General features: G+C 45.9%; 1 protein-coding gene across 1 annotated transcript in view; it reads left to right on the top strand.

Moving 5' to 3' along the window:
* LOC120838355 (arylsulfatase B-like) overlaps positions 1-26,242 on the top strand; it is a 51,415-nt gene that overhangs the window by 196 nt on the left and 24,977 nt on the right. Inside the window, exons 2-3 of the mRNA XM_040208230.2 lie at positions 6,473-6,563; positions 23,382-23,537. Of these exons, the coding sequence (XP_040064164.2) occupies positions 6,473-6,563; positions 23,382-23,537 (247 nt within the window). The remainder of the gene's footprint in view (positions 1-6,472; positions 6,564-23,381; positions 23,538-26,242) is intronic.

Raw genomic sequence — 26,242 nt, forward strand, 5'->3', positions numbered from 1 at the left:
TAATAAAAAGGTCACTTTCTCTTGGTTTATGTTTAGCTGTTTTTAGTAAATTTTTTTACTGATTCCTATTGCGGGTTCTAGATCTTTGAGTAGGCAACACTGTGCACAACGTTGAAAGAATGAAAAGTAGATTTGACACATCACAGCCCCAACAAGAAGATCAGAAACGGGAAGGTAAGTGGAGCCTTTAAGAAACTTAGCCACAGGAAGTATCCAAAAAGTTTGAGAACAAAGTATCTCAAATTTCTTCATAAAAATGCCTACTAGTTCCTCATACGTCCATTTTCTTTCTGGTTGTTTAGAAATATCTAAACAACCAGAAAGAAAATGGACGTATGAGGAACTAGTAGGAATTTTTAGGAAGCCATTTGAGAGATGTCAAAATGAACAAATAGGAAAGCGAAAACAAAAGCACAAACCAAAAAGCTGGTGGGATAAGGTGTTCAAGGCAGGCCATAGCACGACGCCAAGATGTATCTCGGGAGCATAGGGGGGCAAAGAAAAGAGGGGCCATTTCAGCAGAAGTAGCCTCAAATCGGGGGTATACTTCCAGGAGAAGAAAAGTGACGCATTCGCTTAAATACAGACCAAAATTGGAAGTGTAGAAGTACAGTGGATCCCTTCACTGGATCCCTTCAAAGCTCCTGACTTTGCGTCTCTCGGGTGATCTCGTGGAACTTACGATAAGGCTCGAGAGCTTTGCGTACGTGTTCGTCAGTAAGAAGAAAAGGAACCCAGTGCAACTTGATACGCACCTCCGACTTGGAGGGGTCGATCACAACGCACTTCTAGGCCTTGACCTCAAGTATTTTTACGGCCACCAGCTTGTACTTCGCGGCGAGCAACGTGAGGGTGACCAGACGAACATGATTTATTTGGTATGAACCGCACGCGACGATGTCCCTGAACTCGCCGGCCTTGCTCAATCCGTCCCGAAAATCTTGGATGCGATAAGGGCGTCCGCTGATATCACACTGTAGGAACACGGTGTTGAGAGCGTACATGCCCATGGGCAGGTTGGAAGAACAACTCAACAATCCAGGATTTTGGCTGCCGCTGAAAAACCACGGTTATCAGCCGCTGATACCGCTCCGACGGAGAACATGATTCTGCGTGTGTTCGCTGTCGCTGCCGTAAGAAGAAGCCTAGGCCATGTCCGCCCCACGCCCTGCTCAATGATAAGGAGAGCACGAGAAGCGGATGAGAAGGCGATGCGAACCGGGACCGTTAACGCTATCGTGTTCCACTCTTAAAGGCGAAGATTTTGGAGCTGCGATTAAACTGATTGACCTCTAATGAAGTGCATACTGTAAACAATTTTATTTTTTCGGGCTCGATATTTAGGAAATTTTGTGAGTAATTCGCGGGGAGGGTATATGGCGATTAGGGGTTGTTTCCTACGTTTTTTTTCTATTTTTGGCGGTATTAGTAAAGTCGAGAAATTTGCGAAATTGAGGTTATCGGGGAAAATTAATTAAATCGCTCACAGTAGAAGGGTATGCTCATTTCTCTCCAAACACGAGTCAACCCCCTTCGCCGCTCAAACCTACGCCGTTTTTCCACCAAGGTTGATTTTTTTCAAAAGAAACCAAAAATAAACTTATCTTCTCCCCGGCCGGTGCCGATTCCGACATTCAAACGCAGCATAGCGCTTTAAAATCTTCCAGGCACATGGAAAACAAATCAGCAACAAAATTGCTGCCTTGTTTTCCCCCGCAGTCTAATATAACCAGACAACACGTGCGTTTTGTACTCTCGAACCGGAAAACCGGAAAACGGTGGATTGTGACAACACCTGTGACAATATGAAAAGAGAGTGGAAAGCTTCGGGTCTATGAAAGATCGAACGGCTCAGGCGAACCCTTACCTCACGTACAATGAGAGCCGCGATAAAGTTTGGGATTGGCATTTGTGTTGCCCTTGTGCTTTCAGTCATTTTCTTTACCTGGTGAGTTGGTATTTTATCCAATATCCGAACTCCTATATTACGGGGCCCTCGGTTGTGTCGCCTATCCGAGTAAGCCATTGAGAAAGTAGGAGCGTGACAAGTGATAGCGTAGCGTACTCATCTTGTACGAAGCTGTCACGTGTTTCACTTCGCCTCTCTGATGCGCTCGAGGGGGCTGCTTAAAACCTTTAGTTAGGTACGTGGCGGGGCTGGTTGATTCATCTTAGTTATACATATAAAATAGTGAAAAAGAGGCAGGGAAACAAACAGGACACGCGTTCGCACTTGTCTTGTTTACTTGGTGTCCCTGTCTTTTTTGATTTTGCGCTATTTTATGATTGCTTAAAAATGCTCTTTAATCAATTATTCTCCAGCAATACAGGCGATAGAAACCAACCGAAAGTCATACAAAGTTGAGAAACCATAAAATATGGCAGGGCATTTCATTTGATCATTGTTGCATTTTCTATATTATATATATATATCTGGCCGATTTCGCTTCGTTTTGGTAATGAAATTGTTAGAGGTTTTTGCTTCATCGGATCAGCACCTATGCTATCATTGCGTCGGCGAGTCACTCTTGTCCGTCCCGTCTCGCACACGTATCTTTGTATTTATTGAATAAGCTGAGGAGTTGTTGTGCTTGATCGAGGTCATATTTGGAGCCGCATGCTACTTCCATTAAGGACATGGGCAGCTAATTTTTCACGAGGTGGGTTAGATACTTCCAAGGGAGAGTAAAATTCACATCACCAGACCACTGTGGAATTGAACAACCCTCCCTAAACTGGAGCGCTTCATTCGTTATATTGGTGGCGCGGAAATGAACATATCCCTTGTTGAAACCTTCGAAGGTTCTTGAAGTCCAGAAACAACCTCGAACATGACATCTCCAGCAGCGACCACAATACCGTCCGAACAGTTATGTCTATCTCGTTTTTGGTGAGATCAGATTGGGGTTGGAGCAAAGCAGAAGTTTTCCTCTCTTGGCCAACATTGGCGGTTGACTGCACAAGTCGATGCGATGGTTCCATCTGTGGTTCTTGGGAGAGAACAACCATTAGCTTTGTAAAAAATCAAGTCCGATAATACATTCTTTAAATATATTGGCAACGTAAGTGACATGACTTCTGTGAATTGTAGCGCGACTAAAAAGTTTAAGGTCTCATGACATGATGATGGTTCGCAGTGAACACATGCAATGGCATACGTACAACACTACGGGAGTTCTTTTCATTTAAACACATCCAGGCCTAGCGAAGGGAGTGATGGCTCCAGTGTCAATCAGCATTATCCATGGGAAGCCTTGTACATCCCCTTCTATAAAAAGTCCATCTTTGTCGGCACGTAACTTTAGGATCTGCAGCGCTGGGACCGGCTCTCTTTCTTTCTCTCTCTTTTCAGACAAGTTTCCCTGTGCAGAATGGACCCGCCCTCTTTCTTCATCGGTACACCGCCTGCAATACCTCTGAATCTAACCCACTCGCCAGCAGCGCACGCACGAAGGAGATGGTCTTTGGCGTACTTTTTACCCCGATAACTACGGGATCTTGGGAGGCTTGTCGATTGATATTACGGAGTCGAACCGGGGGTAACGCAGTCAACACGCCTGACTGAAAATCACATGGCATTCTGACCCGCCCGGGCACCCACGGCTTTCCGTGTTGCTTCTATGCCCATGGCTCGTGCCACAGCCTAACTCAGGCAGGCAATGGCAAGCATACAATTTGTTGTACCTGAGGGTCATCAACGACGTCCGCAAAGTGGCCCACAACAATACAGTCTAGTTCCGATGTTGTACAGCTATTATAGGTGAGGCGTGGAAGTCTCTCAATGCCAGTGGTGAGTTCTGACAACGACTCCTCTTTTCCCTGAAATGCGAGATTGGATTGTGGCACGGTAAAATCACCGAACATGTTTTTTCGTCAAAGCGCCGTTCCATAGAATACACGGGGGTCTTGTATTATTGCTGTAAACCAGAAAGAAGATTTTCAAGCAGCTCTGAAGCACGCCCTTAGAGCCTGGATGCCAAGAAACTTCTCGTGACGTCGTGGTCTATTCACTCAAGCCAGCAACTAGTTCAAAGCGCAAATGGAAGGCACTACAGGGGCTGCGTTCGTAATACAGTCAAACCCGTTTACAACGAACCGCAGGAAACGCGACGATCAGCTCGATATAGCAAGTAATTCGATATAGCAAAATCCATTTACAACGAACTTCCATGATGCGTTCGTTGAAAGCAGAGTTTGTTCTTTTGCTTATTTCCCTTTCTGAATCGCTTCTCTTCGTAGGCAACTGTTTTGGGATGAAGTTCTTTTTTTTTTTTTTTTTTTTCTATGCGCGCGTGCAGAGTGTATTTTTTAGCGTTCTCCCTTTCTGAATTGTTTCTTTTCGCTCAATTCTGTTCGCAACTTCAGCTTTTAAAATTTTCTCTCTTTCTCGTTTCTTTTTTTTTTTTTTTCTTTTTTTTTTTTGGGGGGGGGGGGGGGGGGGCACGGGACAGGCTAGAAGACAATTGTTTCCGCGTTTTTGGAAGCCCTCCCGGGAGGAAAAAGTTCGATACAGCCAATATGTTGTTCGTTGTAAAAAGTACTTTTTACATGCATTTTTATTTAAATTTTCTGTCAGTTCGATATCGACAATAATTCGCTGTACGTGGGTTCGTTCTAAATGGGTTTCACGTATGTATTGAGCTCCACAGCCATCTTCTTAGGAGGTAAAGCACGTTGATACTGCCATACATTTGCCTTATCGGAAGCAATCTTTTGATGTTCGTAGTCATTCACCGTAGCTCCTGCACTATGAATGGCTAGTGAAACCCCGCTCTTTGTGCCGCCGTCACCCAATGCCCCAGTGTTCTCATCGTACTGTGGCAGTGTCGTAGTAGGTTTTTAGTTTTGTTGATCGATGCTGTGACCATGCAGTCCCACGTTGCACGTCAACCTCGGGAGATAGATCTCTCTATTTCTTTGTGGGAGCTTCCCCCCTGGCGACGGCTCTGCTCCTCTCGCAAGCTGGCTAACTATATATGCTTGTAGGTATACTGGTCGCCTCCAGGACATGGTTAGACTGGAAGGTGCTGCGTGTTTCCATGATTCCACTTCGGACATCAAATGTTATGTTTATCGAGTGTTACGGAACCATCGTTCATGGTGTTGCTTCTTGCTTGTGTCCTTCTTTTTTGTTGTCGCACATTTTTGTCTCATACAGATGCGCTCCTAGAACAGTAATAGCTAATGTTGGACTTAATTTTATAAGTAGTCCTGTAAGTATAACTATTTACGCAGTTGCTCATCTGAAAGAAACATTTTGCGGTGCTAGGAACAGCCTAAAGGAGACGTAGGGCGCGGATGCCCCATAGTGTCTAGACTCTGGATTGAGGGGAAGTTCTACAGGAGCCTATTAATATAATAGAACTCACTTCCTGTCTGATGACATTTAGAATTAACTAGAACATTTATTTCGCAAAATTTTATTGTTCTCTCTAGCGATGTAACTTTTTTTTTTTTGGTGGTGGTGGGGGGGGGGGGGGGGGGTTATATACAACTGTATTTGCAGTTTTTGTGCTGCTATATTTGTGCTGATAGTGTTGCAAGTGTGATGGGATCTAGTCAGGCGACCTCTTTTGCATCAGTTTCAAGAAAATTTCGTACTGTCCGAAATTCGAAATAAACGAACACAATTCTGTTAAAAGCGCCTTTACAATCCAAGAAATACCCGTGGTTCGTTTAATGAACAAATGTGTCAAACTATATTCTAATCTTCCGAATTTCGTGCGTTATGTTAAAGCTTCTTGTAACGTTTCTTTGTTTTTTGTATTGGTTAATACAGCGATTTCATGGCATACGAAGCGATAATAAGATGCTCGGCACTGGCCCCGTCCTGCGTTTTTTAAGCTGTCAGTGACTTAGCAATCAGCCTTGATGCCAACAGTCTATATTTTGTATTTATCATTACCCGTAATTACCAGGGATGCGTTTACGCAAATACTACAACAGCGGATCGAATTGAGAGGGAACCGATCATACGCGCCCAGTCCCTCTGCTTCTTGCAGTTCTATACAATCAAAATCCTCATATCTCGATTCGACACGTTACGGTTAAATCTATGTATCCTCAGTTATGAGCTGGGCTTACATGAATGCGATCGCAGCGCATGTAATCGAGAAAGGACCAATCACACACACACACTGCTCCCTACCTCTTCCTCTTCTACCCACCTCCAACCAATCAATACGGTAAAATCTCGAGTCGATGCGCTACGGTCGCATCCTCCATGTAAATCCAGCCGTGAATGCGAGCGTAGCCGGTCGAATCAAAATTCGACGATTGTGATTGGGCGTGTAGAGGAAAACGTAGAGGTACTCGGCGCGTATAATTCGCTCCCTTCGCATTCGATGCTCTATACTGTCGCGTTCATGTAAACGCCGTTATTGATCGCATTTATGAGTCGGAGCCGTACGCGCAGTTCAGGAAAACTTCATATTTTCAGAATGATAACGCTTTGATGTGATATTTGTTGCAGGCTACACCACGTGATTTCTGTTCAGGCATCAGTGATCACCAAGCCCTCCTCCACACCGCCAAATATCATCTTCTTTTTGGCTGATGACCTGGTTCGTGCTCACGGAGATGCCATTCACTCTTTATGTATTTTTTTATTTTGTAGCACCATTACTAGGGGTATCGCAAACATGCCGAGATTTCGAATTTGAACAATTTCGACTTTTTCGAACTTGAAACGCGAAGTTTCGACGAAATTTTCGATTAAAGTTTGACTGTTACGCCCAAACGGAGGAATGAAAAATGTGCCGAATCTGCCTAGCGGAATAAGGTTGCAGTATTTATGGGGCGTATTATTTCACAATACGAAACGAATTAAATAATGAAAAGTGTATTTGTTTACTTTGTTTATTTATCTGTTCGAAGTACCTTTCGGGTCCATTTCTGGACATTAGAGGAGGGGGGATTCAGTCGAAATACTGTATAAACACTTTTTAAAAACACATACACGAAACGAAAGAGCTCGGGTACGTTCTCTCAGCCATTAACAATTTTAGCAGAAACGCAACGCAATTTCTACATTTTAACACTCTTTCGGGAAAATCGTGTATCGTGCAAATAAGTAAAACACTCTTTGAGTAAGAACATCACGACAAATAAAAACTGTAGGACACTCGATTAATCTAATATAGCTGCTCGAAATTATGCAGCAAAAAAAGTATGAGACGAAACACTTCACAAATTACTTTTTTTTTTCCCCAATATTTAGAAATGTTGAGTAAAAGTCAGGCAACACGGCCCAAGAAGTCGATATAAAGGGAGGTTCAGATATCAGTGTTTTGATTAGGACCGACTGCACTACTTAGGACCGATTACAACTTCATTTTTCATTTCATTTCATTTTATTACCTTAAAGACCCCCTTTTAGGGGGTATTACATAAGGGGTGGGGTTACAAAAATAATCAAACATAGGTGCTATGGTCTTCAGGATGAGAGATGATTGGTAACATTTTCGAAGAAGATTGATGGGCAGGTGATGGCAGCAATGTGGTGGGGAAGGCCGTTCCAGTCTGGAGCTGCTCGGGGGAAGAATGACGCAGAAAAAGTGACAGTGCGAGCGCGTGGGCGAGCAACCTGGAGAGGATGACTGGTGCGGTGAGATATGCGTGTGGGAGGTACGATGTAAGGTGAGATACAGAGGAGGGAATTAAATAACTTGTGAAACAAACAGAGGGTAGCGATGCGGCGACGACAAGCGAGACTAAGTAAACCTGATTCAGCTTTCAGGGGTGATACGCTGGTATGGTACGAGTATGAAGAATGAATGAATCTAGTTGCGCAATTTTGGACTGCTTCGATTGCGTTGATGAGGTATACTTGGTGAGGGTCCCAGACGGCGGATGCATATTCAAGCTTTGATCTTATTAGTGATTTGTAGGCGAGTAGTCTTACTTCCTGAGGGGCGTGGCGTAGTTGACGTTTAAGGAATCCCAGGGTTTTGTTAGCAGATGAGGTAATGTTAGTAATATGCGTACGCCAAGATAAATCGCTGCAAAGGGTGACACCAAGGTATTTATATGATTCGGTTAATTCTACACTCTTAGAAAAAAGGGTACGGATAGTCCTCCCTTACGGGAGGAACGGTCTTGTAACCTATGTTCCTTTAGAAAGGGAGAAACCTTCGTCCCTGAAGCAGGGGAGCAAAGTTCCACCGTCGCTTGCATCTCAATATGGCGGCCCCGAATCGAGAAAATCGAGCCCAATAAGGCTTAACGAGGACGCTACGTCTCTTGTACGGGACGAGAGCAGCAGCAAATAAAAGCGTAACACCAGCTTTCCGCAAACTGTGTTTATTTCCGAAGCCAGACTCCCCCCACAGGTACGGACACCTGCGTTTCGAAAGCAGTTACTCAGTCTTCTCGTCGACAGCACTGCGATGTTAAACGGAGACAACCGATACGTAGTTACTTCGCGCACTTTGCGTCTTACCTTTGGTGTTCCTCGAGTCACAATTCCTTCGTCAACCGCACATCACGGAGAAGGGCAAACTCACTCCGCGAAACCAGAAGTCGCTCTCGAAAGAACGAACTCGAAGCCGCTGTTTATCGCGTAGCGTGATAGAAGGTTAAATCGCTAGCCACCAGATGGCGGGGTCAAGCAGAGTAATTGCAAGTAGCTAGGCTAGGTGGCGCTAGGTACCGCCCAATTCATGTTCTACAAAAAATAATTTGCTTCTCTCAGGCCACTACTGTGCTTGAGGACCCCCTACTATACACACATGACACCCATACACTTATTACAACATCAGGTGAACATACATTAAGCACATGCACTGCACACACAAATATCAATTCAACGGAACACCACACTAACCCGAACACTACACCCGTGCTCTGCGTTTCCGTCTTTTATACTGGTCGTTTTGAACGTGCGGAACTTTTCGGTGACTCCCTAAGCAATAAAAAATATTCCCAGCATGTTGATTTTTTCCCTGCAATGTCATACCTCTGAGAGTATTTTGAATGGCTCAGGGGTTGAATCTCTTATTAAAAAGTAAACGCTCAATCATGCCGTAATTATTTGAAAGCCAATAAATCAAGCCGCTCCAATGCGGTTCGAAGTCATGAGTTTGTTTCCCCACACGGCAAGTCGTGGCTTGTATTTCTATTTGTTTTTCTATTTGTGCTGTTCGCGCGAAGCTGCAATTGCCGTTTGAATTAATCTCTGTAGAGTGGATATTCAGTCAGCTGGAAGTGATGCTTCACGGACTGAGAAATTGCTTTTCGATCAACTTGAATGCAGTCAAAGCCGCGACTTGCGGCAGGTGTTAAGTGTACGGAACTACGCCGTGGCGAGCCCGAAAACTTCTAGCGCTCATCCCAGCGCGCCACGGAGGGCAGTTTCTCCAGCAACCGTAGTATAATTAAACAGCAAAATTAAGGGTAGCTTTTTTTTCGATTTTACCTACTATTGTTTTTAATGCCGAAATTCCATACTGTAAATATACGCACTTTACGTCACGCTTTCGTACTGTTCAGTCCTTGCCCCTGAGCGCAATCGCTGTCGGGGACGAGACAATTCCGACAGTCACATTGGCCACTGTACGGTAGGAGCTTCTACTGTTCAGACCAGCGTTCCAACATGACTATCCGCACGTTGATCGATTGCACGTAATCTCTCAAGTGGTATTAAACTTTTTAATGTAAAGCGGAATGTCAACCTGCGACACCCCGCCCCCTCCGATCACAACCCGACCAGCGGCATTAATGCCCAACAGTTTACGATCTCATCTTCTTGTTACACCACTGATACGCGAACACATGGTCACATCGGCGATAATTCCAGTCTTCTGTTCACAACCCAACACTGTCATCACGATGTTGCAGCTATGTTGCTGACACGCACAAACACAAAACCACGTTGAACGCCGGTTGCACTCGGCATCGGAAAACAGAACCGAACTCAGGGGGGAAGGCACCCAGGCAGCCGGCAGCAAAGCCTGCCTGTCTTGGACGCAGTTCCTGCAGTTTCCATACGTCGAAAACGTCGACACAGTTCCGCGTGCTTTCGCTACTGTAGTCTGTAGTGCTGCAACCTGCAGTGGCTGTAGTTCCGTCGTTCCGTGCCGCGCGAGAGTACTTCTAACCTCCTTGCGCGCGAGTCACGCAATCCGGAGACGGCCATCCCCCAGTGTACGTGGCGCTGCTGGCACTGCTCCGAACTTCGCTGTTTCTAGCGGCTTCGTTTGCTCGTTTGATAAAATTAGTGATAAAAACGTCAATGCAACCGAAATGTTCTGGACGTTTAAACTAGAAGATGGAATTACAGGCGGCCTTCGCTGCCGCTGAAGCTCAATCAACTCAACAGCTATTTATTAAGCAACGCGCGCGACCTGCTCGAAAAACGAAACCGAAAGACGATGAGTCGGGAGGATGAAAGCTTTCTCCCGTCTGCCTGGAGAAGGAGAAAAACATTTCGTTCCTCCCCTTTTCTCGTGTCCGCTTGGGGGCGCGTCGGTAGAAGGGAGGAAGGCGCGCCGTTGCTACTTTTTTCCTCCATTTTTTCTTAGAGTGTACGGGGGTGGTAGTGATGGTTTAGGGAAAGAAAAGGGGATTGCGGCGGCGGTGAAAGGACATAACTTTACATTTAGTAGAGTTAAGTGACATTAACCAACGGTCGCACCATTGCAGCACGCGGTTAAGGTCGTTTTGGAGAGCAGATTGGTTCGATACGTTAGTGATGGAATGGTAGATGACGCAGTCATCTGCAAACATGCGAATATTACAAGATGAATGTTGCGGTAAATCATTAATATATATTAAAAATAAAAGCGGACCAAGAACAGACCCTTGGGGGACGCCCGATGTGACTGGGATGAGATTAGAAGACTGGTTGTTAACTAGGACAGATTGGGAGCGGTTGTTAAGAAATTCTTTGATCCATCGTAAGATATTATAGTCTAAGTTCAACTGAGCAAGTTTTAGTAGCAAGCGCTGATAAGGTACTTTGTCAAATGCTTTTGAAAAATCTAAAAATATGGCGTCAGTTTGTATGTTAGAGTCGAGGTTAATGTCCAGATCATGAAGAAAGAGGGCTAACTGAGTTTCGAAGGAGAATCCTTTACGAAAGCCGTGCTGCGAAGGATGGAAGAAGTCGATCGAGTCCAGAAAATGCATGACTTGAGAAAAAATGACGTGTTCCATGATTTTACAAGGCACGCTCGTTAGAGAGATAGGGCGGTAGTTTAATGGGGATTCTTTATTACCTGATTTGTAGACGGGAACGACCTTTCCCACCTTCCAGTCTTCCGGAATGTTACCTGTAGAAAGTGACTGAGAGAATAACAAGGACAAATATGCTGCAGAGATGTGTTTAGTATTTTTTAGAAATTTGGAATTAATTTCGTCTACGCCGGCTGATGATGACAGTTTAATGTTATCAATTACTGACGCAATACCATCAGCAAAAAAAGTGACGGGAGACATTGGATACTCGGTGTTTGCAGGGAGCATTGTAAATGACACATCAGATTCTGCAGTGAAAACCGATGAAAACGCGGTATTGAAAACGTTCGCACATTCAGCATCATTCACAGGTTCGCCCAATTCATTGATAATGGCAACAGTACGCTTTTGCTGAGGGTTTATCACTTCCCAGAATTTTCGGGCGTTTTTAATCAACATATTTGGTAGGTCCACGTGGAAAAAAGAGTACTTGGCGTTTCGGATTGCGGTTAAATATGCATCCTCAGCCGCGTAGTATTTTTCCCATGCACTAGGGCCAGTCGACAGCTTGGCTGAGCGGAAAAGACGTTTTTTTCTGTTTTTTAATCTTTTGGGGCTTTTAGTGAACCACGGTTTATGTTGATCTGCGTGGAAACTGAACAAGGGGATGAAATTATTTGCTAGCTCGTTTAACTTATTTTTAAAAATCAACCAATTTTCATGAATTGACTGGTTGTGAAATGTTGCTTCAAAAACTGGAAAAAAGGTGTTCAGCTCGTTATTTATAGTTTCATAACTTCCTTTATCGTACAGGCGAATTGTTTTCTTTTCGATATGACGTTTTGCAGGAGTAAGCTCAAAGACAGCATGAATAACTTTGTGGTCACTAATCTCTCGAAGGTAGTTTATGGATGATAGACTGTCAGGTTGATTGGTTAATACGAGATCTAAAATATTTGCAGATTCGCGAGCGACGCGCGTTGGTTCTGTTACCAGCTGGGTGAGATTAAAATTGAGACAAACCTCAATGAATTCTTTTTCTTCTGAGTTGCTTACACTTAAGGGTGATGGGTCAATCCAATTAATATTTGGGAAATTAAAGTCACCAAAAAGAAGAATTCGTGCATTTGGGTACTCTGCAGAAAGTTGACATAGTAGGTCGTTTAGTTTACGGGAAAATTCGGTACTATAATTTGGTGGTCTGTAGCAAATGCCCAGTACAACTGTTTGCGGAGAAGCCCGACATATGAGCCACAATGCTTCAATATCAGAGGGAATGGTAATGAGAGAACAGGACAACTGTTGGCTAACGGCGATGAGTACACCTCCACCTCGTGCGCCTTTCCGATCATTTCGAAAGATTTGAAAATTTGGCAAGTCAGCAAGGACTTCTTCGTCAGTGACGTCGCCAGTTAACCATGTTTCAGTTAGTAGTAATATATTGCTGCTGGATGACGACACGAGATTAGATACAAGATCCCGCTTTGAAAGGAAGCTCCGTATGTTGGTAAAGATAACAGATAAGGTAGTATTTACACGAGGGGTGGATTGAGGGCGGTTTATTGGTCGTTGATAGATTGGTGATTGTTATGCAATTTCTTTGACAGTTTGTGACAACTCGTCAAACATATAACGTTGTTTGCCAATGAATAATGTTTTGTAGCGTAGCGAGAATGGGACTGCCTTGTTTTTAGCAAATGTAACTAACTGCTTCCGGGCGTTTTGGACGGGGCGCGAGAAATCTTCGCCAATGCTAAAGACGGTGCCCTTTAACTTACGGCCGTTCGAAAGAATGACCTCCTTGTTTTTAAAAAAAGTTAGTTTTACGATTAATGGGCGACAGCGTCCGTTTGTGTGATGGCCGAGATGGTGAGCTCGCTCTATATCTGTAGGTTCAAGCGTCACGTGGAGATGATCAGAGCATAACTTGATTATCTTTTCTTCGGACTGGACAGAAGTCTCATGTGGGACGGGATCAGGAACGCCGTAAAATATTAAATTGTTTCTTCGTGAGCGGTTTTCAGCATCGTCCATTCGGCTGGGTCCGTTGATGATGGTGATGGTGTTCCTTGTGCTGGGTCGAGGTTGTAGTTTTCGATCGAAGGCGTTGCCACACGTGCCGTCACGCAGAGGGAGGACAGATGGCAATCACCGGTATCGCGTCCACAGTACGTAGGCACACATTCCTAGGTGACGCTGGGGAAGGCAATCAGTAGAGCAGGAAGTAGCACACGGGTGATGACGGAGGAAAACACCTGCATAGCGAAAGCGAGTGGATTAGTTGACTGTGTCGCAGCACAGCCACCGAGCCCACTGCTTACGACCAGACGTTACTAGTGGTTGCTAGGCAACCGAGGGTAGCACAGAGTGCCGTACTGGAACCCCACGCAACGCCGCACCACCTATGCAGTTGACGCAAATGTCTGAAGCAACCGTCACATTGCATGTACAGCGTACCAACCGGCGGGGGGGGGGGGGGGGGGCGGCAAGGGGGGCGCTTTCCCCCCTTTTAGTTCTTAGGGGGGGGGGCAAGGCATGTGTTTTGCCCCCCCCCCCCCCCCCTGAAACAGTTGCCACTGGGCAAGGCAAACACTGGCCGGCGGCGCCCAAGGGATACCAAGGGCACCGCCCCCGGCCCTAGGGGGGAAGGTCTAATTTGCCCCCCCCCCCCCCCCCCCCCACACTCAAAAACAAGGTGGTACGCCACTGCATGTACATCATGTAAAAGACGCTGTATTTGCTGCGCACATGGAGACATGATGACAAAATTATCTGCGCACGTGCCTCGAGCATCGTCGAAGCATGCTTGGTTCTGACGTTGAATACTTCCCGGCCCAGTGCCAAATACGGAAGTACAAAGAAAATGCATAAACAACTCGGGCTTAAATGGAATCGTGAAGCATGGCGAAGAAATCCAGTGTTTTCGCAACGTGCACTCCACGCCATCAAGATTGCCGTTCTTAGCAAACGATATGCAGGAGCTTCATCTGAAGGTGCGGAGACCTCTGCCACGCCAGCCACACCACTACCCCCTCCGGATGAACTGCGAATAATGTTACCTTATATTTACATAGCTTGCTGGTTTCGCCATTGCTGGGTACTGACAGTCATTTCTACTTACTGGTGGGGAATCGGTTGCCGATTGGGAGCTAAACTCGTGGAGCAAAACATTCTTCGCTTTTTGACGTAGCGGGGGGAGTGACCAAAAGAACGCCGCAAAGTTTCCTCCTTCCTGCGCGCGCTCAACTTCGCAAATTTTGACGAAACATCCCCCGCGATCCCTAGGCGGTGCACGAGAGCACGAGACAGAGCGGGGAGGCGAGCGTTCACGCCGCTCGCTGTACGTCGTCTTTGGGCTCTCTAGCGCCGACAATCCCGTCATGCCTCGCCCAGGTGAGGAGCGAGAGCAGACGACGAGAGTTCGTCTGCTACGATGAGGCATTCGCACAGCGGAACTGAAAGAAAAAGTTGGTTTTCTGCTCGAAATCGCGTCCCGCGGGCCAGAAACTCAAACGCGAGCTTGAATTGTAAGCCTCTGATATTTCACGAAGAAAGGAATCGACGGCCCGTCTTTTATTTGCGAAATTTGAGTCGTTTTGTAGCCGTACAGACGCTGAAACCTACCAGTGTGTAATGGAAGGCCCAGGACAACCACAGGGGCCGCGAGATCTAGCATCATTTGTGTATGGGTGAAAAGTGCAACATTTTTCGACAAAGCTCCCACAGCAAAAACCTGCGACGGATTCACTCAGCGTCCGGGAAGGCTAAACATGGAGACGTTGCCCGAGACTCAAGCAAAGTCATATTTGAATGGCAGCTATATCGCCCCGTCATATTTTGTTTTAAGAAAGATCTCGTTCTCAATGCCAGGGAAATAAAAAGTCTTACGAAACGTATTGCTAGCTGTTCCAAAGAACTAGATTTAAGCCGTATCCTTTCAGTTATTCACTCATAATATTATGCTTAAAACGAAGCAAGCTCTTGCGCGTACAGTGCCATCAATTTCCTCAAGCGTATGCTGTTTTGTAGTCAACTGGTTTCGGAAACTTACGCCGTCTGTAGATATCTCTGACTGCTGAGTTGCTTAAGTGGAAGTCATCGCAAATGTAAGTCCCACGTTGCAGCAACCAACGTTCAAACGATGGCAGCGACTGCACTCTCGCATTCCCACCCATCACGTCGAACAAAAAGGCGCTGGTTTCGGTTTGAGGTCGGTACTTTTCTACAACATCTATGGCGACAGCATCAGTCTGCACTGGGTGCATTCGGCAAGTTCGTTCGGGGCCTGTTCTCCGTGCAGCACTCGGCGGGTGTAATGCATTAGAACTCTCACAGTGCAAATCTGTATCGCGAATTGGGAGCCCGTCACTGGCCTCACCGGCGGCCATTGCTTGACGACAGGCAATATGCCGCGTCCTGTCTAGTTCTCCCTTCGTTTTCGTCCTTGTTGCTTTGGCCTTGTACATCATGAGGCAATACACGCAAGTCTAAGGAAGAAACACGCAAAAATTGGAAGCTTGTACGCGGTGCTCGAGGGCGAGCATTTTATGACGTGCTGCGATGATTATGTCGGATTCTTGGAGATCAAATAGACATTCGTCAAGCGTTTGAACATCGATTAAAAAAAAAAATTGGCCGGAGCACGATTGACTTTACCGACGTCGCTTGCTTCGGTTGCTAAATAAATGGCACGTCGAGCGACTGAACGGCACGCTCCGAGTTTCAGTTTGTCACGGAAGCCCTCACAGGAGTTCAAAGAAAAAGCTTTCACCATGAAGCACTATGTACAAGCGGTCAAAACGATGCGAAAATCCCCAGTAAAGGCATTCTAACTTATCGTTTGCTGAGCTTTGATGACTCCGAAATCACGGATGACTCCACAATAACTCTCGGTAGCCCTTGTCTCATTAAACACATAACAGTTAACGCCCAACAAAGTAGCCTTGGACCCTCAACCACACAACATTAGTTAAACAAGATTGGTATTCTAACGTGTTTAATATTCTTGCCCACAATATTAACTGTTATTTGCGGAAACATGATAGAAGTTTCATGGTAGAGAACAATTTACTAACGTAATAAAATTGAGTTGTGTCAAGCGATGACTGCCGGTGGTGCCGCTCGACCCCAGCAATACAGGCCTCTATCCACGATCTAGCCTCCTAAGAAATCAGTGGTGCCAGTGCTATTAGACATAAATCGTTTATTTGCATCGGTACTCCCATACCTGCCGGATGTAGGCACGAGGCGCAAAACCGTACATCCGGCCAATATTGAAGCCGGTTTTCGGATGATATTGCCTCGACACTCGCCAAGAAGCAACGTGCTGTTTCGGCGACTCGTTTGTGTAATTTATTTGTTCAGTCATATTAATGGGTCCCGGGCCACTGTGTACACCCCAAAAAAGAAATGTACTGTGGTAATTACACCTTGAGGAGAAGCAGGCACGTAGCCAGATTTTCGGTTAAAGGGGGGGGGGGGGGGGGGGGCGCCGATGACAAAGTGCTCTATGAGGGGGAGGGAGGAGAGGAGGCCCCAGCAAAATGGAAAATTTGGGGGGGGGGGGAGGCCAGGCCTTATGCCCCCCCCCCCCACCTCCCCTTGGCTGCGTGCCTGACGAGAAGGGGTATTGTAGTTTTACATCTTTATAAAAAGGTGTAGGCATTATCATACGTTTTAAGAAACATGTTTAAAAAATCACACATTTTTAAAGGTGTGAAGCTTACATTTTTTTTATAAGGTCCATCGCTACACTTATTAGGGTGTTAGTTATGGGACACCCCACTTACATGTTTAAAGGTGGGAAAATGCTTAATGCGTATATACCTCTAACGGAAGACAATCTCTTTCATGTGATTACATCGCGTGCCGATGAAACGATGTGTCGATGACACGTCGTTCGATGAACTGATTTGACCGCCAATGAGTGACGACTGCCAGTAGAATTTCGGGGAAATAATTCTGCCGGCTGCCGGGAGACTCGACCCTACCCAAGAATTACCGCGGTTCTTGTTTGTTTCCCAACATTCTGAATTGTATACCAGCTTATTAGTACCTCTTCGGATATTACAGAAAAAAATAAAATAAAAAAAAGCGATGGCAGCCGCAAAAACTCTGACAGCCCGGTTCACAGTCATGTGGGAGACTGGCAGGTGCTCGTCAGTCGCCACCATGCCTTGAAAGCTACTGGTTCCGAAGAACCGGAGCGCGCAGAGTACTTGTTGTTCCACGGTCCGAGGCGGCGAACGAAGCTCGTCGCAGAGTAAACGCACAACGGCTTTGGATAGCCGGTACTGTCGCCGAAAGTCGTCGTCGGGGAGTTGAAAGGCGTCCCCAGTGGTCTCAGTAGCGACGCCGACGGTGGCGGAAGATAAGCTCGGCCGCAGCGTACGGCACCGCCATGTTGACAAAGTTTAACTTCGCCTCGATCCGAAGCGAAGATCTCGAGCTCAAACCGCGGCTCTCGCAAAGTTCGGAAACGTCACTTTGACGTCAGCGACAACTTCGACAAACGAGGTTTCTTGTTAACACAAACTTCGGAGGGATTTTGAGCGTCAGCAGGTCGCCTAGGGACAATTTGCAAAGCATTAATTTTAGCTTGGCGTAGGGATGTAGGGACAAATGGGCGCTACGTCATCGGCGAAGCCGTTCAATCAGCGGGCTCCTCGCGCCCCTCACGCGCCGCACGCGCGCCTCGATGAACTTTGCTTCGAATGATTGACACCTCGCTCGGCGCGACGTCAGCGGCGCGAGAGTCCAATTAGCGCGTTCCGCAACTTTCGGACACAAAGTTGTGCTTGACGAGTTTAGCGACCCAGCTCGGAGAACGTGGAGCGAAAGATCGCACTGCAGAACCTAGGGATCTTCGGCTCGATCCCCACCCCTGCTCGTTTCGATCTGGATGAGCACCGTACCGGGGTGAGGTCGTGCATCACTACTGCGTGATGCACGTTAAAGACCCCAGGCTATAGCGGTTGTACTTCACTGGCTAAATTTCTGCTCTACAGCTGATACAAGTCGATCATTGGTGCCGACTAACTTCCGGCTGTCTAAACGCACACACAACACACACAAACTATACTTAATGGTTCCCCGAACTCCTACTTCTGCGGTGTGAAACTGACATGATGAACCGAGCGCTCAGGGCACAGAAAATACCGGCATGGCCGCCAAGGAGGTTACGGGCAAGCTATGCTTAGGCCACAAAGCGTACAGTCCTTGGATACTTCTACTAGGCGAGATTGTCACGCGTTTACTCAACCAAACGGCAATGCTTGCAACTGCAGCGCTCTTGGCCGTGCAGAGGCTCTTGACGTCACGAGCACAATGCTCCTCGGTACGTCAAGGGCCTCTGCACGTCACGAGGCGCCTTGACGCCAAGGTGCCTAATTACGTTGAGAGGTAGAGAGCTCGCGGCCACGCCATTTCGGTTCCCGTGCTTCAAAGGCTCTGGTAGTGCGGCACGCGGAACATTGTAACGGTTTGCTAAAAGTCTCTATAGACGCCCCACCGTTCCCATCTTCTCAGGAAACAAAAAAACATTTTATTGAAGAACTTCTGACAGCTGGCATTTTGAGCGCTTGTGCGTATGGCGTTTGTTTTTCCTCACTTATCGAGGCAGCGGATGCGCAAATGCTGGGCTGTAAAGCTGCCATCTGGACTGATTACTGAAACAGTGGATAGCAGTGTTTATCAAACATTTTACTGTTATGAAAAACAAACAAACAAAACCTGCTCGCAAGATAGCAACTTTTGTTTAAACATTTTACTATTATGAAAAACAAACAAACGAATCCTGAATAAAAGGTTAAAAAGCGCGAACAAACGAGGACAAAAAAGAAACACGGACGACAGGACAGGCCTGTCGTCCGTGTTTCTTTTTTGTCCTCGTTTGTTCGCGCTTTTTAACTTTTTATTCAGTAATGGACCAACTAGCCCAAACCCAAGTTTTAATGAAACGAATCCTGCTTGCAAGGTTAGGAGTTTAGGATGTTTTTCCACTCTTCTAATTTTTTCAGGTTAAAAAAAGATATACCGGGATTATCTACAAGATGTTGAATGTGTTCTGGCTTCGTGTATAGGGAGTATTCACTGGACGCCATATTTGTGGATGCTGTTTAGAGCGCATGCTCAGAACCAGCTCACAACAGTAGGCTGCTAAGACCGGCACTCTTGATGGTGCGGAATGCACGTTGCAAAAGAACTGTGAAAGCTCGCCATCAGCACGCGCTCAGCATTCGCGCACACAGCTATGGCCGCCAGTGAATACTCCCTATAGGAGGTATTCACTGGACGTCATATTTGAGGGTGCTGTTTAGAGCGCATGCCCAGAACAAGCTCACATTAATAGCCTGCTAAGACCGGCAACCTTGATGGTGCTAAATGCACGCTCCAAAAGGACTGCGGAAGCTCGCCGTCAGCACGCGTTCAGCAGCAACGCACACGGATATGGCCGCCAGTGAATACTCCCTATAGCGAAATATGTGGCGTAAAGCCCTTACAAAAGAGTGAGGCTACAAGAGAGAAAAACCAAAATTCAGGACACGCTAAGAATAAATGAACTGGGGATCAAATAATGCCCCTTTAAACTAATCTAAGTCTGAGCTCTGCCTCAGATTAACTTCTACCTTAAAAAAAAAAAAAAGACATATTGTTACATAACTTCTAGAAAGCACGCGAGGCGTCGCTTTGGTTCGAAGAAGTTCATGTCCAGCCGTGCATGTGGACCGAATCATCCGGACAGATTATTTTTGGTGGATTCGTGTTCTATATGTTTACAAGTACCAGAACTTAAAATCGGCGCAAGTACCGTGTGTGTAAGGAAAAAGAAAAAAAAAAAGAAGAGAATATAATCCCTGTTTTTTCTTACTGCGAAAGTATCGCAGAACACCCTGTCTCGGCCCAAAATATAGCACTAGAGGTCCGAACCATAAGCCAAAGTTGCTTAACGCTTAAATTTAAAAAAAAAAAAAAAAAAAAAAAACGAAATATGGCGCGTTTTAGTAGCTTTCACCCTTCATCTCCACAAAGTCCTGGCGCAATTGGCGACCATTTCCTTATTGAATATTTCCGAAAGTCTCTTTTAACGTTTTGTTTATTAATTAGATAACGGTAATTTCTAAAATTTTGTCATCCGTACTCCATCTCATGAGTTGCGTGTAGCAGGGGCACAAGCACACGCGCGCGCGTGCCTGCTTTCCTTTCACGAGCACTCGCGAAAGGTAAGCAAACCTGAAAGTTATGTGCCCGCGCCTCTGCCTTTGCCTTTGATACACACAACTCCTAAAATAGAGTATAGCACAAACTAGAGCCACTAAATAAGCTACGCTTCAGAGTAACGACACTTGGCCATGTTGTGTTCTAACATCATGGTCGCCAGTTATCTGAAGTTTTATCTGAAATCACAGGAAACGCTTTTCCGCCCTCTAGAAATGTTAAAACAGTCCGCGACAGAGCAAAGCAACATTACATGAGCTTCCTAACACCACATCTAATGCTGAGGAAGTCGCACTTCTGAATCATGAGGATCGGCAGTTGAGTCTGCTCTGCATACGAGCCAAAATGGCGGCGGCCAGAACAATGTCGGGGGACGGAGTCCCGATACTCTAAGCGCAGCTAATTTAGTGGCTCTAGTACGAACCGCTAGCAATACATGTGGGCGGAGGTATTGAGCGTTGGCGGGCTTGAATTCAAGGCGAGGAAACCGCGATTAATTTTCCGTCCAAACACCCACTAATATTGCGAAGAGGAAAGAACCACTGCAAGGTTATTGAATAATTTGACAGCCTTAATAAGTCAACGTTTTTTTTTTATAAATTAATATTCAATAGACACTGATTTGATCTCGTCTAACCAAACCGTCGTGGGGCCAACTTCCGGCACCTGTGTGGCCGATGGGAAACAATGTTGTTTAGTGACAGTTTAAGAAAAGTGTACGAAATGCCGCAATGCTATTGACACAAAAGCGATAATACAACATGTAAGCTAAAGCTTCCAGTGCACTTTAGGCGGCCCGCAAATATCGGTTTCTCAACGTGTTGCGCTGTGATTCACTACAGTCGTGCAAACAGGTGGTGGAAGCATGGTGTACAAATATCAACAGAATAGCTTACTTTGTTAAAAAAAGAAAAGATAGAAACCCGTTTTATGTTATCTTCCGTGGCCTTCGCAGGCGATGTCATGACTCCGGGCTCGCCTGGTTACATCCGCCGCTGACAACAGTCGGAAGCGTCGCGCCAAGCTTAGCAGACGATCTTCGGAAACATTTTACTATGTCAGCGCGCGCCTCTCTAATGTTAAATTCTAATTCTGCGGTAATTTATTTATTAAAGAAATAAATTCCATAAGACAAAGAGAAAATGAAATTTCCCGTGGATCACTACTTTTGGAACGGATAGACGATCGGTCGAGGCGTTGCATTAGTCTCGTGCATAGAGTTATTACAATAAACGCTAGAGGCTCAGCTGGCGCTAGTGTCTACGGGACTTCCGGTTGCAAATTGAAGCAGACAGCATGCAGTCTACTTTTCCGGTCTTCCTGTGTATTCCTATGGGAAAACGCGCGTGAATTTTGTCTCGTCGCCGGAAAATAACATTAATAACTTTTGTTATTTCGGTTGTACCAGATAGTATGTACCTTTATTTTAATATTTTGAAAGTGTAATTGCTTTAGTTACAGCCTTTTTCCTTTACCACTGAGCGATGTTAAACTTCGCTAAATTTCAGGCCCAAACCTCTGTTTCATGGCAGGTATGTAGAAACGAGCGACGATTCCAAGCAAAATAACGATCGAAAGGAATGTAGAGTGTGTTCAAAGTTCGCCAGCATTCCGTTGGTGCTTATATATTGCTAATATGCCTGTCCTAGCTCACTATATGAAAATGCCCCCGTCGTGCATCTTTACGAGTGGTTAAAAAAACGTTCGAAACGTAAAGAATAAAGTACGTGGGCTACGAAAGGTTATTTTCTTATTATTTCCCATGTTGGGCAGTTTTTATCGCGCACCTGTTCTCTGATTTCCCCTATTTGCAAAATTAGGAGCGTGCGGGTGATGATTTGAACACAGAACAAGCATCTTCGCATGTATTCATGAGCAGAAAGAATAAAGCAGTACTTATTTATTGTAAATCGGACTATATTATGTGACTTTCAATTTATTTTTATCGTCTGCAAGTACAAGGAGTTACTTATCCAGTGTTACTGCGTAATTCTTGCCGTCTCTCTTGGTTTTCCACATGTCCTTCGTTCGTTTGGCACATATACCCCCATGCTGGAAAGCGCCGGCGCCGTGTTCGCGCTAACAGTGTCCGACAGTGCACATAAATACATGTACGAAGCGGTTTTAGCACCGTTTTTCATGCCACGATTTTAAAATAAAAACGCCGTAACTGACCAAATATTTCATCTGCGTGTCTGGGAAATGTTCTAATGTGCCTAGTAGGTACGATTTGTTCGTGATATTTGCTCTTATAATCGAGCGCAGGGAGAAAATGCACTCGCTTTTTTCCGTAGAAATGCATTACCGGAAGTCAATTTCGGACTGCTTACTGTCTGCTTCAATTTGCAACAGCACACTAGCGCCAGCTGAGCCTCTAGCGTTTATTGTAATAACTCTATGGTCTCGTGTTTCCCGTTGCGCCCCCTTTGGGTAGCACATACTCTTGACGTCGTCTGCGAATGCTGCGGCAAACAACCAAAATAGTTTTTTTTTTCCGAACCAGTTAAGTTAATTCGTTGATATTTGAACTCAACGCTTTCACCACCTGGCCGCACCTCTGTAGTAAATCGCAACGTGATACGTTTAGAAACCGATTTTTGGCAGGCCGTCTAAAGTGGGTTAGAAGCGCTCTAGTGTACGCGCAGGGACTCGCCTCGCTCGGCGTTTGTTAAGTTGACAGTGGCTGTCGGTCGTTTCATGCCGCGCGGTCACACTGCCGATATATGATCCAAAAGACAGAAAGACAGTCTGCATACATGTTCGAACCATTCGTACGCGTCAAGGAAAAATATTTCCAACATGATTGAGGTGGTGTCCGGAGACGGTTTCCTCTTCATGTCTGCCGCGAACCCGCTGTCTTTTTGTACGATGTCAAAGTGGTGCGACCTGCATCTTTAGAGGGCGTAACCTAGAAATGTATATAGATATATATAGACATATATCGCCTTATATCTCACCAACTTTCTGACTACCGCGACCTACCCTGGCAGGGATGGGCGGACACAAGTTTCCGCGGCAACCCGCAGATACCGACCCCGAACCTGGACGCTCTGGCGTCGTCGGGAATCATCCTGAACAACTACTACGTGCTGCCTTCCTGTACTCCGTCCAGGGGTGCTCTCATGACTGGCCTCTACCCTATTCATACAGCTTTGAGAGGACGGCCTATCTTAGGACCCCAGCTCTACTATGGATGCTGTTTTTTGTTTTTTTTATTGGTCGTCAGTGACAGTATAAGAAATGCAGGGCATGGCTTGTTCCGTGCATGTCTCCACAACCAATGAGATTGAGAGATTTGCCAATGAGGGCACCGAAGAACAAATTACAAGACAACAGGTGCCAACACACGGATAGGGCGTCCCAAATTGACCTATTCCTCTGTAAAACAAACCGGAAAAAGCGGGGCCTGCATACAGAAAAGCTGAAACTTTCAGCGGATGGGCACTGAGCAGGTCAGTTTTAACGTGTGAAACTCAAAAGGCGCAGTTCTCTTCCTGCGAAAACTGGGACCAAAAACCTTGCCAAAGTCAAGTTTGGCCGTGTTCGCAGACGACAGACAGCGACGCTATTAAATTGTGGCGCCATCTCTCTATAGACGCAGCGAGCAGACGACGCACGCTGTCGCCTGCTCTCTGCACCTATCGGGAGATGACCGCAGATGTAAATGGTGTCGCGAACTCGGTCGTTCACGAACGCGCCCGACTTTAACATTTGGCAAGCATTTTGCTCACATTTTTTTTTTAAAGAAAGAGGACTGCGCTTGAAAATTTTCCAGGACAAATTTGACCTGCTCAGTGCACATTCGATGAAATTTTGGGCTTTCTCTGTGCAGGCAGAAGCCCTGCCATTGAGTCTTAAAAAGACAATAATAGGGTATTTATGCTTGCCAAGGTTTTTATTTAGACGCTTTGCACACGTGCCAGAATGCAGCCGCCACTGCTGACCTTCTCTTGTTTTACCGAGATGCCAAGCTACCGCCGCGGGCTTTGACGAGCCTCCACAAAGACCAATGCTGGGGAGAAGGTTGCAGTCGGACCTAAAATGGCAACAACCTGTCCTGCTGTGGCAATGATGAAGTGAATGAAACGTAATAAGAGGAAACGAAAATTGAAGGTCGGTTATATCGGCGCTCATGCACAGCTGCTGCAAAGCGTATAATATCAAAGCCCAATTAACGAGAACCCATTTTGCGGCTCGAAATTTCTTTTCTTTTCGCCCGAAAACAGCCGGTCGCGAATCTGTAAATTTCAGTCGCGCTCAAGCTCTCTCTTTTATGGTCAGGTGGCGCTCAAACTTCAAACTATGTGCACCAAATATAATCAAAGTCGTGGGTAATCTAGGCACACATTTAAAACTAGAAAAGAATATTAACCCCATCTTTTTGTGGCCTCCAAAATCTGCAAATACGTCCCTGAAAAATAAAAAAAATGTTGCGCAGGTTACTTGAAGTACAAGTATTTTACAGGTTACTTGAAGTACAGGTTAGTTGAAGTACAACACATTTGCAGGTATCTTGTTTATCGCAAAAATAAACCACGCAACGCCGAACGCCCATTGTTGGCCCAAGTGTAGCGCTAGAGGTCCGAACGAGATGCCAACGTTTCAGCTCCAACCGATATCTTATTCAAAAGCTATGTGATTTTCTGGAAATTTTCGTAAGACAATGGCGGCCAACGGAACTTTCGAATACATGACGCTCTATTGAGCCAAAAACCGAACACGGGCGAAAATGAGCGCCATTTTCCCATTGAATTAAAAAAAAAAAGATCGCAAAACTTTTGAATAACTATACCGGTTCATGCTGAAAGCTTTGCATCTGGTTGGGACCTCTCTATTTGTGGGAGAATGAACGTTCGGCGATATGTAGTTAATAATTGCGGTAAAAAAAAAATTGCTTTTTTTTTGGTGGGCGGAGGGGGGGGGGGGGGGGGGGTGGACAGCCTGTACATGTTCACGCCATTCACAATATGTGACGTACCGCGGGCTGGACGACGCGATGGAAGCTCACGACGGACCAACGTTGCGACCAACGTTACTAAACCATTCAGTTGGGAAACTGCCATAGAGACTGCTCTGAAAAAGTGTCCCCGATCTGTCCTCGAGCACCGAGCTAATGGCGAACACAACGCCGCCATTTCTCCCGCAGCGGCCACTCGAGGAACTGCACGTGACGTCTATTTTAACTTTAATCGGCTATTTTGGCGCCGAAACAGATGCAGCGGAAGAGGTGCCACCCCCGTCTCCCCAGCGGACGCGCCGCGAATTACCATCGAAGTTAAAATGCACCTAGGTCGGGACGCGCTACCTGAAAGCATCGTTGAGGCATGGTTGTATAAAAACAATATTAATTATGCCGCAAAACCTTGGAAACTAAAATTTTTAAAAACATCAGGCGCCCTTCATTTTGTACTAAACTCCAATAAATTTCATACAAAAAGAATCTTTTCCGTTTGTTTTTACGCAAAAACATGCTTTCTAAAAGCTCAAGGTGACCACAGTACAAACAAATGATAAAGAGTGGCGCTGTTGTCGCATTTAGCTCGGTCCCGGTGGACGCCAGCGGCCCAGGTTTTGACCGCGAGTTTCCCAACTGAGTGTTTTAGTAACGTTGGTTGCGACGGGCGTGGAGCCGCTACTTCGCGACTGTCGCTCGTGGTACCAGTCAATCGATCTTCAAGCGCAGAACATCGAGCGTAAATGATAAAAGTGCGAAACAATCGCACGACAAACGGTGCACGCAAGTTTGTCCGTCGTCTGCTTCACACAATAAAAAAAAACTGAAAAAAACGCGGTCGGGTTTAGTTACATAACTTTTGGCCATGAGCCTCCGTGCTCGTGTTTCGGTTTCGGT

Source organism: Ixodes scapularis, unplaced genomic scaffold, assembly GCF_016920785.2.
Source record: "Ixodes scapularis isolate PalLabHiFi unplaced genomic scaffold, ASM1692078v2 PGA_scaffold6__148_contigs__length_123643588, whole genome shotgun sequence".
Lineage (NCBI taxonomy): Eukaryota > Metazoa > Arthropoda > Arachnida > Ixodida > Ixodidae > Ixodes > Ixodes scapularis.